The sequence below is a fragment of the Chelonoidis abingdonii genome, chromosome 14 (genome assembly GCF_003597395.2).
Source record: "Chelonoidis abingdonii isolate Lonesome George chromosome 14, CheloAbing_2.0, whole genome shotgun sequence".
Taxonomy (NCBI): domain Eukaryota; kingdom Metazoa; phylum Chordata; order Testudines; family Testudinidae; genus Chelonoidis; species Chelonoidis abingdonii.
Genome location: NC_133782.1, coordinates 10629862 through 10648146, shown reverse-complemented (window position 1 = coordinate 10648146; position 18285 = coordinate 10629862). Strand labels below are relative to the sequence as shown.

At 44.7% G+C, this 18285-nt stretch overlaps 1 protein-coding gene across 1 annotated transcript in view; it reads left to right on the top strand.

Moving 5' to 3' along the window:
• The first annotated feature begins 9989 nt into the window (after positions 1 to 9989).
• The window catches only part of PHACTR3 (phosphatase and actin regulator 3), a 159968-nt gene continuing 151672 nt past the window's right edge, over positions 9990 to 18285 (top strand). The window contains exon 1 of the mRNA XM_032782626.2: positions 9990 to 10408. Coding sequence (XP_032638517.1) covers positions 10291 to 10408 — 118 coding nt within the window. The 5' untranslated portion in view covers positions 9990 to 10290. The remainder of the gene's footprint in view (positions 10409 to 18285) is intronic.

Below are 18285 nucleotides of genomic sequence, written 5' to 3'. Positions count from 1 at the left end.
AATAGACTGGTGTTTTCTTTGTGGAAGGATGGTCCAGTGGATAGGGAACTATCCTAGAAGATGCCAGTTCAATTTCCAGGTCTGCTACAGACTTTCTATGTAACCTTGGGTAAATCACTTTGGCCCAGATCCCTGCACGGACTCAGCTACCTAACTTCTAGTTTTTAGGTACCACTGTCAGGGGCGGCTCCAGGCACCAGCGCAGCAAGTGAGTGCCTGGGGCGGCAAGCTGCAGGGGGCGGCCTGCCGGTTGCTGTGAGGGCGCAGTCAGGCAGCCTCCCGAAGGCGCGGGACTGACAGATTGCCCACAGAAACGCCACCGAATCTGCCGAAGGCTGCCTGACTGCCGTGCTTGGGGCAGCAAAAACTATAGAACTCCCCTGACCACTCTGATCCACAAAACTCCTGCTTGGCTGCTGCCTAATCCTGTAGGCATCTGAGCTTACTTGGCACCTAACTTGCTGCTGTAAAAGTCCCTTAGATGTCTAAGTTTTTGCCTCTGGGGATACATGCTGCTGCCTCATTCTAGGTACCCAGAAACGTATTTCCCGCCTTTTCCTCAGTGCAATCCCAGAAAAATAAGTGTTTGCCCACTGATGATGGGCCCAATCTAGTAGATGTGCTCTGAGCACAAATACAATCTCAGGCCCCATTCAAAAATCCAGCCAGTGCTGAAGGTGCACACTCAATATATTTGAGCTTTGTGGTAAGAACATTCATCTGTGATGTAGGAGACTCAGGTTCAATTCTCTCCTGCTTGAGGAAGCAAAAAAAAAATTGAATCCACATCTTCCAGAAGAGGGCCCTAACCACTGAATTCTCAGATATACTGATGCAGGGCTCCTTCAGTCTCTCCTATTGAAACTGTTCCATTATGTGCCATTCAGTCCCAGGCAGACAATTGAACGTAGGTCTCCCATATCCCCGATGGCTGCTGTAACCACTGGGATAAAAGTTATAAGGTGGGCAGTGGCAGCACCTCCCTTTTCAGTTGCTTTGCATGGAGTGTGGCAGGCACGTCATTAATTCACACAGGAATAATTTAGACATCTAAACTGCTGACTCCAGGAGTAGGGAGAGCACAGATACGTGCCTCCCAGCAGCCCAATCTACATGCCTACCTCAGAGAGGGGCGGGGCTTAGGACATACCCTTCTTATTAGCATCTCCCATTGGGTAGCCTAGGCAGCTCCTGCCCAGCATATTGGCTTTTTTGGATTCATTCTAAGGTGCCTCTCTCTCCTCATTCATTGTATAGGATATAAGAAGTCTAGGCACATAACTCAGGCTTTGCAGATCCCATTGTCGTTTCAGTGATTTTTTAGGTGCCTGAAAGTTAGGCGCTGCAATGCCTTAGTCTCTCTGTGCCTCAGTTCCTCATCCGTAAAGTGGGGATAATAGTACTTGCCTGCCTCACAAGTGTGTTGTGAGGATAAGTACTGTGATACAGCATGGCCAGAAGGCAGCATAAGAGTGTTAGCAGGGGGCCTTATTCCCTGCCAAGGGAGGAAGGTTTGCTTTAGATTAACTAGAACAGCTGTGGCCAATTAGAGCACCTGACTCCAGTTAGAGCACCTGACTCCAGTCATGGGATATAAACCCCTGCTTCAGTCAGACAGGGGGTGGTAGTTGAAGGAGAAAGGTTGGATTGGAGCAGAGTGCAGATTGCAGAAGAGAAGAGTTTGTCCAGAGAGAAATAGAAGGTTTGGAGGAGTGCTGCGGTGGATTGGGAAGCCCAACAGAAACCCTAGGTAAGGGGCACCAGGCTTGTATAGAAGAGAGGCGAGAAGCCCTTCACAAGCTGACGGGTATGAGAGGGAAGTAACCCAGGGGAAGAAACCGCTAGTCAAGTGGTTCACCACAACCCCAGGGCCCCTGGGTTGGGACCTGGAGTAGAGGGCGGGCCCAGGTCCCTCCCTCTCCACTCCCCTCCTCCAAGGACACTAGGGGAATGATTAAGAACTGGTTCAGAGGCAAGCAATAGCGCCCTGAACCTACCCCAGAGAAGAGAAAGCGCGAGACCCAGCAGAACAGTACCGGCAATTTGCCACAGTACATTAAAGATTGTGAAGTGTTTTGATATCTATTGATGAAAAATACTATGCATTACTATTTGCTTTTCCTCTCGTTACTTTCTCCTTGAGTCTAGAGCCCCTATCTCCTATACTACAACTGTAACGTGCAAGCACTTCACCAGAGTTTGCAGCATTAATTATTATTCTGTTATAGGGTTGAACTATGTGGTTTGATCTCACTGTGAGTCCTCTTTTGGCTATGGCTTTCAGGTGCCTAAATCATCACTGATGTACCCCAATCTATTTCAGATTATGAAATATTTTGCAGATAAAAGTGGACACAACAGGTGTCTTTCAATCAAGTTATTTGAAATTGTTTATCCTTCTAGAGCAGTGCTTCTCAAAGTCAGGCCGCTGCTTGCTCAGGGAAAGCCCCTGGCGGGCCGGGCCGGTTTGTTTACCTGCCGCGTCGGCAGGTTCGGCCTATCGCGGCTCTCACTGGCCGTGGTTCGTTGCTCCAGGCCAATGAGGGCTGCGGGAAGCGGCGCAGGCTGAGGAATGCATAAATGCTGTCCCTCGCCATCACCCATAGGTGTCTTTTCTTTCCAGCTATTTGTTTCTTTCAAACATCTATGAATGTGGAAAAGAAAAAGATTTCCTCAAGCTGTTAGTAAATCTTACTCCCCACTCCTTGCTCATAATTACTGCAAGGCTACTAGGTCCCTGAAATTCCCCCTCAGCGTCTGCATGCTACAGCTCCTAGTTCCCCCTGCTTGATTGTCTATATTGATGTTGCTATTGTAAGCTGTGTGGTTTGGGATCATTACTGCAGTACAAGGGTTCCCCTTCTGTTTGTGATGGCATAGATGGCTGGGGCAGGGGACTTTTCTGAGCTGGAGCTGCGGGTTGGGCAGGCAGGCAGGCAGCTGAGCCGACTGTTCCTGTACACTGTCCCCTGGCTCTTCCCATTATTGGTCTCTCATTCTTCATAACATGACAAACTGAGGCAGAGCAGTGCAGCTAGAAGAGAAAGCAAATAAGGAAAATCAGCCCCCAGACTCAGGTGTGCAGCAGTGGGCAAATCCTAAAAGTAGTCAGAAGCACCACTGGAGCCAAAATCAGGAAACATAAAGGGTGCGAATACGTATGAGACCAATTCAGAGACCATCCCTGCCTATTACTATTTGGGTCCCTTATCCATAATTTATAGTAGCAAGTGGGACAGGCTCTTGTTTTGGAGAAGACTTCTTCCAATTCTTCAGTGCTATATGGAACACCCAGCAGTGATCATTTTTGATCTGTTCTTAATGGCGTAGGTTTATTTACCACCTTCTTGACACACGATTTCCCACAATGTTTCCCATGTCCTACTTACCAAGAATTGTCTGAGCGAAACCAGCACAGTATGTGGACACAGGAGCCTTTTGAGCATTAGAAGGGGGTAACATCAGCATCACTAACGTGAGCGTACCGAATTACAGCATGCTGGCCTCAAATCTAAAAAGCCAGGCAAGAACCACATGAGCCAGAAATTATGCTTTTTGTAGCTAGATCTGAAAACATTGCTCTAAGTAAAAAAATCATCTCCCATTGTCATCAAAACAACTGCAGCTTTAAAGCTGACATCATTATAATTCTAAATGTGTCCTGAGTAATTTTTTTCCCAAAGGAAGGAATAATGAAAAAGATTAGAGGTATGATCAGAAATCACATATGGGCTGTTGAGTAATGGAAATGAGGCTGTTTACTATTCTGCTGACTCAAGAAAAATTGGGTCAACACGACTCATCTCTTCTTTGTTTCTTCCCATCAAAGAAACATTTTTAGAATTCAAATATTGACATCAGGGTTTTTTTTTTTTGTTTAAATGGAACGTAAAACAAAAAATATCTGTTCACCTGTCTTCTATGGCATGGAAAGACAATTAATAGAATTGTACTGCTGCATTTTAATTATGTTTGGGTGTTAATTTTCTGTGTTAAGTTATGGATATGAAATCTAAAATGGATGGACAGGGAATTCTTTTTTTCGTGTTTGTGGGGTGCAAATATCTAAATAAGTATTGCTTATTTTAGTATTTATTGAATGGATATTTCATTTAAAAAAAGTTTAACCAATTTTAAAAATCTGAATGGAGAAAAATACAATGCCATTTTCTTTAAACTGAATACAATTCAAACTGAAATTATTATGATATTATCAAGGGAACAATCTGGACAGCTGAACAGCTGTGTCCATTCAGTTCTCCAACCTGGGAGGCCTTTTACACTGCTTCACTGTGACAGCAACCACTCCTGGTCTCCTTAGATGCAGCCTCCAGCATGTAAATCACTCTAGGTATACTGTATGAGTGCTATAATCAGCCACACGCAAATTACACTGCAGGGAAACACCAGCAAGATCCCAGTCCCAGACTTCCTGTCAGAAATGTGCATCTTGTACAACTCAGCATCTTGCTGGACAACACAAGCTCATATAAAATCCATCATTTCATTAATAGAAAATGATATGCGAAGATCTTGTTATCTCAACCCTTCAATCCAAACACACTGATTTAGATAAAACAATAAAACAAGTTTCTTAACTACAGATAGATTTTAAGTGACATAAAAGTAAGAGTTGGTTACAAGAAAATAAAAAGTAAAACGCAACTAATACCTAACTTAACAAGCTAAGTGAATTCAAAGTAAAAGATCTCTCTCACCACGTCTCTCCATCTTACTGACTATACTCCTTTCAGTCAGGATCTCTCCACCCACTCCAAAGCAATCTCTTTTGTTCTTCTAGTGTTGCTGATGTCACGAGTAGAGGTGAGGGAGAGATCATCTGGGGCATTTGTTCCCCCATTTTTATATCTTTTCCTCTTCCTTGAGAATCACCTCCGTCTGGGATTCAGGAGACAGCAAGTCTGTGGGGATGGGAACTTTCAGCTGTTTCTCTTTGCCAAGATGTAAATTTCTCATTCACACCCGTTTTCCTGCCAAAGAATGGTCACTGAATCTGGTGATGGTCCATTTAATTTCACTGACATCTGGCTAAGGCATCAGTTTGTCTTTTATCTCTGAGGAACTAGGTCGTGGTAGTTTCCCCAGATTTAGAATATGTGTTAGTAACATCATACAATGGAATCTTAAAATTTTACATATAATGTTGCCACACATATTTTTCCAGGACAATAATGATCAACAAATTATCTGAAAACTCATGACACCTTACAAGGTCTAGTTTGTACTAAATGTATCATAGTCTTGAAAAATGGGTGAACATAGGGTACAGACTGTCACAGTGATCTATGAAATTTGTCCTCTGATCAGTGAGATATAGGTTGTAATCCACAAAGAAAAAAAAGGTGTCAATTCCTTGTACTAAATTGGGAGATGTTGCAATGACAAGAGAAATATAAATAGGGAGCTAAAGGGATTGGAATTATGCTCAGGAAATATGCTAACAACTAATATTGCGTCTGATCCTGAAAGTGTTGTGTGTGTTTTCCTCCAAGGGGAGGAAATCTCTGTGAGATCCCCACATACCAGTCCTTTGGGGCTTAAACTTACCATAAACACAGCAGAACCCTCATAAAATAATCTCATGAAAGGTGCAATTGGATTCACTATTAATTATTATTTTGAGGATAACTGATAGAAGTTTCATATAAACCTGTCTCTTTTGCAAAATATGAAATGCTTTGTGCTAATGCTCAGTGTATTAATAATTGAACACAATTATTATTCCGAGCCTCCCCACCACAGACATGATGCCAGTGCTTTGAAAAATAACTAAGTGGCCTAAGGGCAGCTCTGGCAGAAAATACCTTTGATTCCCAGCCTGTTTCTTGCTGCTTGGATTGGCAGGGACCAAAGCAAATACAGAGGCAATTGACTCAGCCATAAGAAAGGAAGGGATCCAAGCACTGCTTTCCTCAAACAACTCCAAAAGAAACTCTACAACTTCAGCGCCCACAAACCCACCCACCTTCTCATGATACACAAACAAAGAACACACCATATCTAGCCTTTGCACTCTCATGGAAGGAACATCAGAACTTGGGAACAATCCTCAAACGACCGACCACACAAAGGGCCAGTTTCCTCCAGAACAGAACCAACTTCTGCCAGAAACTCTACAACATTAACAACCTCCCTCAGAATGCCATCCTTGTCACTGTGCATGACACCTCCCTAGACACCAACATAGCATTGCTGCCTGCCTCAAATATCTACAAGACAATAAAACACTCAGATAGCCACACCAAACACACAGCTAAACTCAGTCATTTCATCCTCACCTATAGTAGTTTTACATTCATCAAGCACTTTGTCCAGAAATTCTTCCTCAAGGTGGCTCATCAAGAGATTGGCATACTGGGGAACCATTCCAATACCCATGACTGTTCCCATGGTTTGGACAAATGCACCATGAAATCAGTGATAAACCTGAGATACATCAATGATCTTTTTATCTTCTGGACAGATGATAAACTCCCTCACAGATGTCCACCACAACTTCAGTAACCATCACCCATGCATCAAACTCTCTCTAGAAACACTCCCAGACCAGCATCAACTTCCTGAATGCCATGATTAGCTTCAACAATGGAACCCTATGAAAACTATATATGAGAAATTCATGGATCACCACACTTACTTCCACAGATCCAGTAACCAACCTGGACACACTAAGAAAACTACTGTATTCAGCCAGGCATTCAGGTATTAGAGAATATGCTCCAAGAAGAAAATCTGGGATACACACTTTAACCCAATTAAAACCACATTCACCAAACAAGGACACTCCACCAGAGAAGTAGATCACATCATGAAACAGGCCACCCAAATCCCCAAGAAAATCTGTTTCAATACAGACAAAACACCCCTGACAGCATGCCCATCGTAATCACCTACCACCCCATGCTGGAACTCATGAGGGGTATCATTAAGCAATTACACAGCCTCAAAGAAATCTTTCCCAAACCCCCTTTTCTGGCCTCCAAACACCATATTTGCTAGAATTTTTTTTTTAAAAAATCAGCCTGGAGCAGACATCTATGATGGACAATTTCAACCCAAATGGTTTAAGTTTCACAAAGTTATAAGCAATTTACACAGTCTTATAAGAGAACGTGTGCAGCAACCTTAAGTATAGGTGTTGCTACCAGCTATGCCTGCAACACAGAGGTGGGCAAACTATGGCCCATGGGCCACATCTGGCCCACGGGACCTTCCTGCCCGGCCCTTGAGCTCCCGGCCCCTCCTCTGCTATCCCCCCTCCCCTGCAGCCTCAGCTCACCATGCTGCCAGCGCTCTGGGCGGCGGCGCTGCGAGCTCCTGCCAGGTCACGCAGCTGCCAGTCCTACTGCTCTGAGTGGCATGGTAAGAGGGTGGGGAGCAGGGGGTTGGATAAGGAGCAGGGGGTCCTGGGGGGCAGTCAAGGGGACAGGGAGCAGAGGGATTTGGACAGGCATGGGAGTCCCAGGGGGCCTGTCACGGGGCAGTGGTGTGGAAAGGGGTCGGGGCAGTCAGGGAGCAGGGGGGTTGGATAGGGAGTGGGGTCCCGGGGGGGAGTTAGGGGTAGGGAGTACCAGGAGGGGGTGGTCTGGGGACAAGGAGCAGGGGGGGTTGGATGGGTGGGAGGTTCTGAGGGGTGTGGGAGGGGGAAGGGGCCAATCTCTTTGGAGAGGCACAGCCTTCCCTACCTGGCCCTCCATACAGTTTTGGAACCCCGATGTGGCCCTCAGGCCAAAATGTTTGCCCACCCCTGCTGCAGCATGTGCACATGTGTGTGCAAACCCCTAGCCCTTAAAGTTTGCTTTTGTGTCTAGTGTGTATTACACAAAATCCCAACAGCAGCTGCACCACTGGGGAGTGCTCTGTACAGACAAATGTGTGGGACTGAGACCACTGTGTATTCCAGGCAAGGGCTGCATGGACAAACTCAGTGCTATTCCACTAGCAGAGCAGTGTCTAGAAAGGGTTCCTGCTTCTCTAACCGGAACATCAATAACTTAAAAGTTTTAACAGGGAAGAAATAACACAGAGCACTGAAGCATATGCAGCAAGCAATTCACCCTGGTCATAGTTCTGGACAGGAACTGGATTTTTTGATACCTGAGAAATGCCACATATTTGAAAAAAAAATCCATTCGAGAATGAAAACATTTTTTTTTGAACTTTCCTCTAAAGTGATATTCCAAAGAAAACAATCATTTTGGGTCAACTGAAATGTTTGGTTCCGGTTTTGACTTTTTATTATGTTTTTGTTTTAATTTATAATATAAAAGATATTTCAAAAATAAAAAAAATGTTCCTTTGGAAAATTCCTGACCAGCTCTACTCCCCAGCCATAGAAAAGCAGCCTGCTCTGATTGTTCCAGTCCAAGATGAAGCCACCTTGTCCCTGAAATCAGGCTGTTAAGGAAAGCACTGATGGTACCACTGATTCATGCCCTCCTCCTTCCCCCACCAGTGTCAGGGCAGCTAGTGCCTAGCAAACTGGAAGCTGCCACAGCCTTTTTTCTTCTTTTTTTTGGAGGGCTGGGTTTTAGGCAGATCGTCAGCTGATATGAGCAGCAGCAGCTCACTGGGTCTGTCGTACCATCTGTTCTTTCTCCGCTTCTGGGGGAATGTAGTCTGGACAGGCTGGGCGGGAGTTCCGCGACAAAGGCAAAGGGGATAAGGCCAACAACAGGTACATCTGTAACCTAGTCAAGTGCCCAGATGAGAGAGGCCCCGCAAGGCAGCCACACTGCACACGCTAACACGCCCACACAGCGCACAATGCACACACACACTGCACATGCTGACTCGCCCACACAGCGCACAATGTACACACATATACACTGCACACGCTGACACGCCCACACAGCGCACAATGCACACACACACTGCACACGCTGACTCGCCCACACAGCGCACAATGCACACACATATACACTGCACACGCTGACTCGCCCACACAGCGCACAATGCACACACACACTGCACACGCTGACTCGCCCACACAGCACATAATGCACACACATATACGCTGCACATGCTGACACGCCCACACAGCGCACAATGCACACACATATACACTGCACACGCTGACTCGCCCATACAGCGCACAATGCACACACACACTGCACACGCTGACTCGCCCACACAGCGCACAATGCGCACACACACACACACACTGCACACGCTGACATGCCCACACAGCGCACAATGCACACACACATACACTGCACACACTGACACGCCCACACAGCGCACAATGCGCACACACACACTGCACACGCCCACACAGCGCATAGGCAGGTGCGCACAGTGCACACACGTATACACTGTACACGCTTGACGTGCTCTGTGCACAGAATGCACTCGCTGACACACGGTGCACATGCTCTCCACGTGCAGTCTGGCACACTAGCCTAGTACCCACTCACACGCGGCGCCCGGAGCAAGGCGAGACCCAGCCAGGGGAGCCCGAGCCGGAGCCAGCACCGGGTCCCAGCTGCAGCTCCCGGAAGGGGCAATGGTGAAGAGGGGAGGAATCTCGCTGGGATCCCCCGCGCTGGCCCAATTCCACGGCACCCGAACAGACCCCTGTGCCTGATCTGATTGGTCACATGACCAGCAGCCCCCCCCCCCACCGCCTCCAGCTGGAGTGAGGGGAGGGAGGAGGGGGTTCAATGCCAAACAAGGGCGCAGATGTAACAGTAGGACCCCCAGCTTCCTGCACCCCCCCGGGCCCCCTAGCCGCGCACACCTGCTGCTGCCCTCCCTTTGTGCAGTGCAGGTGGCCCCCCTCCCAACCCCACTGTGATGTCACACTCCCTTCTCGCGGCGTCATAATGGGAATCCCCAATGTTTCCATACAGATGCTCTAAGAAGAGCAGCAGAATTTAAGCAATTGCAGGAGCGAAGATTTTGTTATTGGGTGGCAGGGGGCGAGGGGGGAGCACGGGGGAGGGGGGAGCCCGGCCCCAGCTCATGCCAGCCCCCCCCGGGGCAGCACGAAAGCAGCCCCCTGAGCGGCGCCGAGAGAAAGTTCGCCAATGAGTGGCGACAGGCGCCCGCTGCACTAGCGGCATCTCTGCGGCTGCTGGATGGTGCAGGCGGGGAGCGCTGGCGGGAGCTGGCGGGAGGAGGCCGGGGAAGATGCTGCCGCGGCTGGGGCTGCCTGGCTGAAGCTGCTGGCGCTCTGGACTCCATCCCCCGCTTCTCCATTGTGACCTTGGCCGCCTCCCGTTCCATGAGCGCCTCGTCCTCCCCTCGCCTCTGAGACCCTCCCCACCTATGGCTGCAGCGGAAGAAGGGACTGGCTGTTTTCTCCCCAGAGGCAGGTCTCAGAGTGACCCCAGCATCCTCACGGACTGCGCTGCCTGCGCTGCCCCTGAAGCCGGAGAGAACCCAGGTAACACCCCCACCCCCACAACAGAGCCGGGGGAAGGTGGGAGTGGAAAGGGGGGGGGGCGCAGAGGGGTCCCGCTGCCATCTGCTGCAAACCTGCCCGCCCAGGCACGGCAGGAAATTAGGGGCATATTCCCCGCAGTAAATCCTGAAATGATGCAGGGGCTTAGCTGCAAACAGGGTTGCCTCGGAGCCTCCCGGGTGCCTGGCATCGCCACTGCCTGCAAACTCCGCGTGCAGCGGGGAGGGAGAAAGGGGGCTGAGATCAGAGCCTTGCCCCCACCCCACCTCTCTCTGACTGCATAGGAGAGGGACCTCGGGGCCCGCAGCTCTAGAGCTACCTGGAGCCCAGCATCGGCTGCTGGCAGGCATTTCTCAGCACAATAACCGCCCTTGTGTGGACCCACCCAGGTGGCAGCCTTGGGGAGAGCTGCAAGAGCTGCTTTAGCACAGGAGGCTTGACACTCTTTCCCCCTCCCCTCAGCCAGAGCTCCCCTGCCAGGAGGAAGCCAGGACTGACCTTCATGCACCCAGGAGAGGCCCTGGAGTGAGGAAGGTGGAGTGGCTGGATTTAGAAGCTACAGTACTAAATGCAGTAGGCAGTACTCCTACCTAGGCCAATGATTAATACTTCGATTCAGGCTTATGCATAGCTGATTTATTACTGCCTGGAGGGGGAGAAGAAGGTCCAATACAACAGAAGGGAACAGGCTGTTTGGATAGGATCACCATGGAGACAGGAGGAAGCAGAATAATAATAATTAAATCCCCCCCCCGAAGGTAATTTTCACTTCATACAGAGAAGTATAATCTTTTTATGAAGTGTAGTGGCAGAGGGGACTGAGGTACCAATATCCAATCACACTATTCTATTTATAAATGAAAACAGATTATTTCACCAGCACCAGCTAACAAACATGTTCAGCTTAGCTTCACTTTAAAGAATAGTTCTTCCAGAAGGAAGCCATGGGGCAAGCAGGGCAGGGATCCAGTCAGGACTGAAAGAATAGTTCTTCCATTAAATACGGGTGTCTTTAGTGGTGACCGTATCATTTCAAAGTGCCAATATCAAAGTGATGATGATCCTTTGGAATAAGGAAAAGGTTGGCTCTGCTGGGCGAAGATTTCCTCTAGTCAACTCAAAAACTCCACATAGCTTGAGTGTGATGTGACTGCAAGGAAAGGCCCAACAACAAGTAACTAGAAGCAGAGGCCATGCTCCAATTTGCCCTGGCTTTATATAAACAGTGGACCATTTATGAGCTGTAAGGTTTCTTTGTGAGGGCTACTGAATTATGGAATGATTAAACAAAACAGGGTAAGCTGTGTGGTTTTTACCACCCTGAGACAATGAAAGATGGGTAAATCCTAGTGGCCCAATATATTGAATTCTAAACATAGAACTCAAGGTCTGAACCCAAAGCTAAAGGAAGCCAGGAGAGAAGTGCATCTTGAATTAAATGGGTTTTAGATCAGGCCTTAGTCCCTCTTTTGCAGATTGTGATTAAACGCTCCCAGCCTTCTTTGATGGGTCTGCTTGCCAAAATCATTCCCAGAGAAGCAGACTATACGTTAATAATTATGACAATTTTAAGTTTGATTCGTTTTCCTTATCAAACAATTCTGAACATCTTTGTAGCTCTGCAACAAGATAAAATAATGAAATTAATGAAAACGATAGAAGATTTCTCTGATGCCCAATTGTGGCCATACCTCATGTAAAGGGAACAAAGGATGCCTCTAACATGAAGTGCTAGACTTTCTGCTTAAGGGACAATGCTGACTGAAAGCGAGGAATCTATGCTTCTGCTATTTGATTTCTGGAGGCAAAAGTGACTAGTGAAAGGAAAATTATATGCATACAATCTAATTTCAGCTCTTTCTTGTATATTTCAAAACAATCAATCCATGTGGAAACAGCAAATGTAACAGACAATCTAATTTTTAAAATCTATTTGATATAAGGGAAAATAAACACATGCATTTTTGAAAAGAGGTATTATTAACAGCACATTTTCTTCAATGAAAATTCCATAATTTAAGACCAAACATCCCAGTGGCATGGCAGCTGCTGCACAAAGTATGCAAAAAAATCTCCCCCTCTCCAAAAAATATACTGCAAAAGCATTATAAAAGGAAACAAAAGGCAACAATACCTACAGCCTGTGTATATTCTTCTATTATGTAGATTAAGGAAACCCTACCTAAATTTTATTTTTTCATGTAATTTACAGATATGGATTTTGTTAGCAAACAGTTACATTGTTTGGTAAACATTGGGTAGACCAGTACTAAATAGTGTGACTGTAGGTGACTGTCTTAGAATGTAAGAATGGTAAACATCTAATGTTTTCAGTTCTAGTATTGCTTTACCTGCAAAATTACAACATTTTTTGCCATCTAATTTGTGGACAAATTGTTTTTGTCTCCGTATTTCAAAGATTTAAGCATAATTTATGCCAACCTATGAATTAGCTGTCATCCTACATAGTTACATTTTCATCTTACTTTGTTGCTAATAGAAATAATTATAATTTGGTTTTATGTTTAGTTATAAAACCAAAACACACACAGTCAAAATAACTTAGACCTGATCATTCTACAATGTAATGTTTACATTTACATCCCAATCCTGCTTCCATTTAAGCCTTGCTTTAGACAACAGAGGAATAGAACCTAATTTCAACTTTTCGGTTTCTGAACTGTATTTCAAAGGAGTTTCCTAGTTTAAAAGTAGTGGCTTAGTTAAAAACTCAGGCCAAAAGAGACATTATTTATACCTCAAGTTATACAGACAAACTATGCCAATAGCAAAGCAGAATTCTATGAAATAATTTACAGTGTTTACATAAATATGATTTTAAGATATGCATGGCAAGCTAGCATCACAACATAAATCACGTACACAAAAAGTAATCAGCATGGGTGTGAAGTACTCTTTGAATGTATTAAGGGGGTTGTGATCTAATAAGAGTTAGAGGATGATGCTTAAAGAGAGCAGTTATCCATGTAATTGGGCAGTTAACCTAACTAAATGGCTTTTATAAAGGAAGATAACCCATATCACATCACTGACCTTGGCAAAAGCACAAGGGTAACATTTATTCAAGGATGAATTGTAGGGGAAAAAAAATCCAGTATGTTAGGCACAAACAGGCTTTCCTTCAGCACCTGGCATACAGATTTTGTTCTTGGATCAAACCCTTACTGAGGTCAGTACTGAAACGCTGTCACCCTGACCTTGTGGTTGTGTTCCACTGCTTTTTTTCTTGGCGGTGGGACACTGAGTATTCAATTTTTGGGGGGGGGGGGCACAAATACTTGGATTTAATTGAACTGGAGGGTTGAGCGGCCTTCTGCTCCAACATTTATTTGGCTGGGCCTACACTGGAAAAATGTATCATGATAGAAAATGTGGTAACAGATATTAGTTAATGTGTTTTCTAGAGTTTCCTTTCCCCCATGTAGGCACGGCCTTTGTTTAAGCAAGTTGCGTATCCCTCCTCTTGATCTATCAAGTCCCGGTATGAGTGGTTTTTGTCCCATCCTTAGCCAGGAGTACATGCAGTGACACTGACATGAGAAGATGCAGAGGCAATATCAGTTCTTCAGTGAGCTCCTGCTTTTTGCCTAATTTTACAGCCAAGTTAAATGAGGCACCGCAAGGTTATATAGTTGCCCAAGTCATATAGCGAATACGTGACTCAGCTGGGACAAGAGCCTGGAATGCTTCAGGTAATCACTAGACTAGATCTCCTTCTGGCTGGTTTGGACAAGTCAAATGGCAGACTCAGGGGCTTTCCTATGAACAGATTGTGCTGAAAGTCTTTTGCCGTATGTTAGGAAACATCTAGTTGGAACTGAAGTCTTGTCTTTTTGTGCTGGGATACTACTTGGAGCCAAATCCTCCAAAAGATTTCCCCAGGTCTGGGATAAGTTATCCATTTTTTCTTTATGTGGTTAAAAAACAAGCTCCTTCTTCCTGTATGAGGAAGGGACATCTAAAGTACCGAACTGGCCAGACTCCATGCAGATACTAAGAGAACTTGCTTGTGCAAATACATTCAGAACTTGATTTTCAGAAGTGCTGAGTACCCACAAGTCTGGCTGTTGCCATTTGAGTCGCAATTGCTCATTATCTCTGACAAAAATCAGGCCCATATTTATAGTGGGGTTTTTATTATACAGTATTCTCTGTACAAATGAAAAGTTATTACCTTGATTTACTACAAAATTACAGCAAATGCACAGGCCAGTGCTAAATTCTGTTCCAAAATCTGCTTTGTAAGATTGTTTTTAAAATGATATATTAACAGCATATTATAAAATGATCCTACAGCAAATAAAATACATGATGTTCAGTACATGTAGACAACAGGCTTAACAGTAACATGTGTTACTAAATAACAGGCCTACAAATCTGCTAATAATTAGACCCTTCACATGCCTTTAATGAATAACAGCTCCTTGCAGTGATCTTTTAGCATATGGTCTGAGAATGAAGTGTAGGTTTTGTCTGCAGTGGGCATCATTACCAAGTGGACATTTCCCAGCTGCAGTGGGTCGTTTAACAAGTTTAAATGTAAGGAATGCTGCAAGTAGTGTTGGTAAGAGTGATGGATTGTTCTTTTGGAGCCATCTGTATTTGAATTTTCTTTTTCACGATAAAATAAATGTATTTTGGGTTGAGATTCAGTGAACTCTTGTACCACCAGTGAGCTCAAGCGACTAGATTCTCTAAAGCTGGTGAGTTTCTCTGCCCTGGTGAGAATGAATACAATATTGCAAATTTAGGGCCTGATCTGTCAATCTTCACTCAGCCATGTCTGAGGCACTGGTCACTTGCTGGTTTGTACTAGAGTAACTGGTGGATTCTTTGCAACTTGAAGTCTTTCAGTCAAGATGGGAGGACTTTAGTAACTCATCCAGAGCTTATGGGCCTATTGCATGTGTGGGTGGGTGAGGTTCTATGGCCTGCAACATGCACGTGGTCAGACTGATAAACTTTAAGGCAGAAGGGACCATCATGGTTATGAGTCTATGTTGTCCCATTAAGATCAGTAGGACTTTTTTGCTGAGTAAGGAATGAAAGGGCCAGGTGATTAGGAGCACATTCTAAACTTGGGAGGCCCATAGAAATTCCTCTAACTTCACATGGAGCTTCCTTACACTAAGATTCCTGGGATCCAGTCCACCCTATTAATATTATGTACAGAACACATCTGCACCATGATCTCATTCAGAAAGAGAGTTTTGTTTGTTAATGCAGCATGCTCAGTGCTGGAGCAGTGCATCAGATAGAGAAGGACCACCCTCACCACCATTACCCATTAGGTTTTCAGATCCTCATATGACAGGTGTTTTCAACCATAAGACCAGTAGATGTTTAAACAGGGCAGAATTCTACAAAAGTGTTTAGAACATTAAGGAAAAACTACATAGCCTGTTGCAACTTCAGGGGCATTTAAGTAGACCGCACTTAATTATAACCTAAGTTGAAAGCTGTCAAAAACACTATGGTGAAACACCCTTGCTCAAGAGAAGATAAATAGTGAGGAAAATTTGATTTGAGTCACAGAAGATAGAATCACACAGGGAAAGATGGTGACAACAGTGACTCTGAAGCAATCCTATAAGTCATTTAGAGTGGCTTACACCCATTCCCCCCTCCCCCTCCCAAAAAAATGTTTGGGAGAAAGAGGCCATAGAAGAAGTCTGGAATTTCAGACACAAACCAGATCTTAAGATCCTGCAATTGTGTCTCAAACAGATGGTGAAGCTGAAATAGCTCCTTCATTGTACATTTCCAGCAATCCAAGGGAATAGGAGAAACTGATAGTCTCATTTGGGTCTTAGATCATTAAAAATGGAACTTCACAGAAAGAGAGAGCAAATTAATGTCAAAGCTTAACTAGTGAAGAAAGACAGACAACTATAATAAAATGAGAGTCTACCCACCCAAGAATTTAGATGCAGGGACTATGGGTGCTACAAAATGAAAGAAACTTAAATTTGTAGAAAGGCACTATTATGCAAGGCATCACTTACAAAACTACCAAGCTAAAGAATTCTTTTTCAGAATTGACACAATGTTCTTCTTCAGTAACAGATACTATTGATCCATCCCACTAACAGTCCATTGTACTTACCCTTCCTCCAGTGGAAAACCAAGGAGCTATTGTAGAACTAACAGTAGTGTTGGATCTCTCAGCTTCTGTGTCAGCTCAGCGCATCAGATTCCTGAGTTCTAGGTGTGGAAGAGATATGCCTCGTACATGTCAATATAAAACAGTGCTGTAGGCTCAAGCACTGAGCCTGTTGAAAACTCTTAGCCAGTAGACATGGTGAATTCTTCCAGTTGCACAATAACTCATGTTGATGTGTCCAAAATCTCACTATATATGGAACATCTGTGTTCCAGATATGCACAGTTGTGTGCATGCCAAAAGTTGGTCCAGCCACATAAATAAAAGCAACTGATGTGATCAACATTAAGGCTGGGATTGGAGGGAGATCCATTAGAAAGTCTACAATACAACCTCTTGTACTCCTCATTGTTTTCTTTTATCACCTGTCATCATTCAGAAGATGCTGTGGCAAGAGACCTTCGTGAAGTTAGGCAGTTACTTTGCCAGACTGCTCAAAAGGTGAGAGAAACTAGATTTTTTGCTCTTTTTATGTTGTCTCTTTTGGAAGAGGGAGGCATTTATTACTACTCAGCACAACACAATGGAAAACATTAGGACATCAGCTATAACTCAACCAACTCGTTAGGGAAAGTCAGGAGGAAACAATAGCCAGTACAGGGATACTCATCATCTGTCTGTCTGTTTTTATAAGCATAACATACACTGGATATGCCATTGCACTTCCTTTTACAACCCTACTGTGGATTCCCTTGGCCTCTTCTGGATTGATGCAGAGTGCTCAGGTTTTAGGTTAACATTCATTGCTGTTCTGATTTGTTCCTCCAAATTCATTTTGACGAGCCTGGAAGAATTGGAGAATGTTTTAGGTTAACATTAAACATGTGCTGAAGACCAATCAAAATCTATGGGAGGGTGAGTGTGTCAGGGATGGGAAGTTAGCGCATAGTGCTGTGCCAGATCTGTGGCTGGCACGACAGTCCCTTACACCAGGGACCATTTAGGTCAAATTCTGATCTGTCCAACACGTCAAATAGATTTTCGAATAGGTTACAATGGTCATAAATCACAGCTAATTTACAATTTAAATACTTCAGTCAACTATTAATTGCCTTCCCACCAAGCTCAATGATCGCTGTTTTATCAGGTTTCCATGAGCCAGTGCATTCTATTACTTTTGTTTCTTTGCCCTGCATTGTACTCCTTCCACCTTATCTATATTTTTCATCAATTAAATTGGCAAAAACTGGACCCTTTGCTCCAGATGTGGTGAAACAAGAGGCCTGTAAAGATTGTTTCTTTGGAAAGCAACATGCCCTTCAATATAGGCCAACATTTTAGCCTTCTTCATTGTCACTGTCCACTGAACTGAAAATGTCCCTGTCAAAATATCCTTTCCCTCCAGTTACTAATTCATTCCCATCGAAATTAAACTGCTTGGGCAACATCTTTACTTCAGTTTATTGGCACACAATTTTTAGATGTGTGAAATTTCATGATTCAACTCAGAGTCCTTTCACCTAGACTACAAATGTTCTTCTGGAACTCACCCACATGCCCATGTGTTTTAACCATACCACTGAGTTTAGGGACCACACCTACAAAGATTTTCTACTGCACCTCTCTTTTATTCCTGCATTTGAAGCCAGTGGAACTATGCCCAGAGTACAAATCTTCATAGGGCTTTACACACGAGTAAAAATATGCATGATAGTAATTTATCTGCATATTTTAT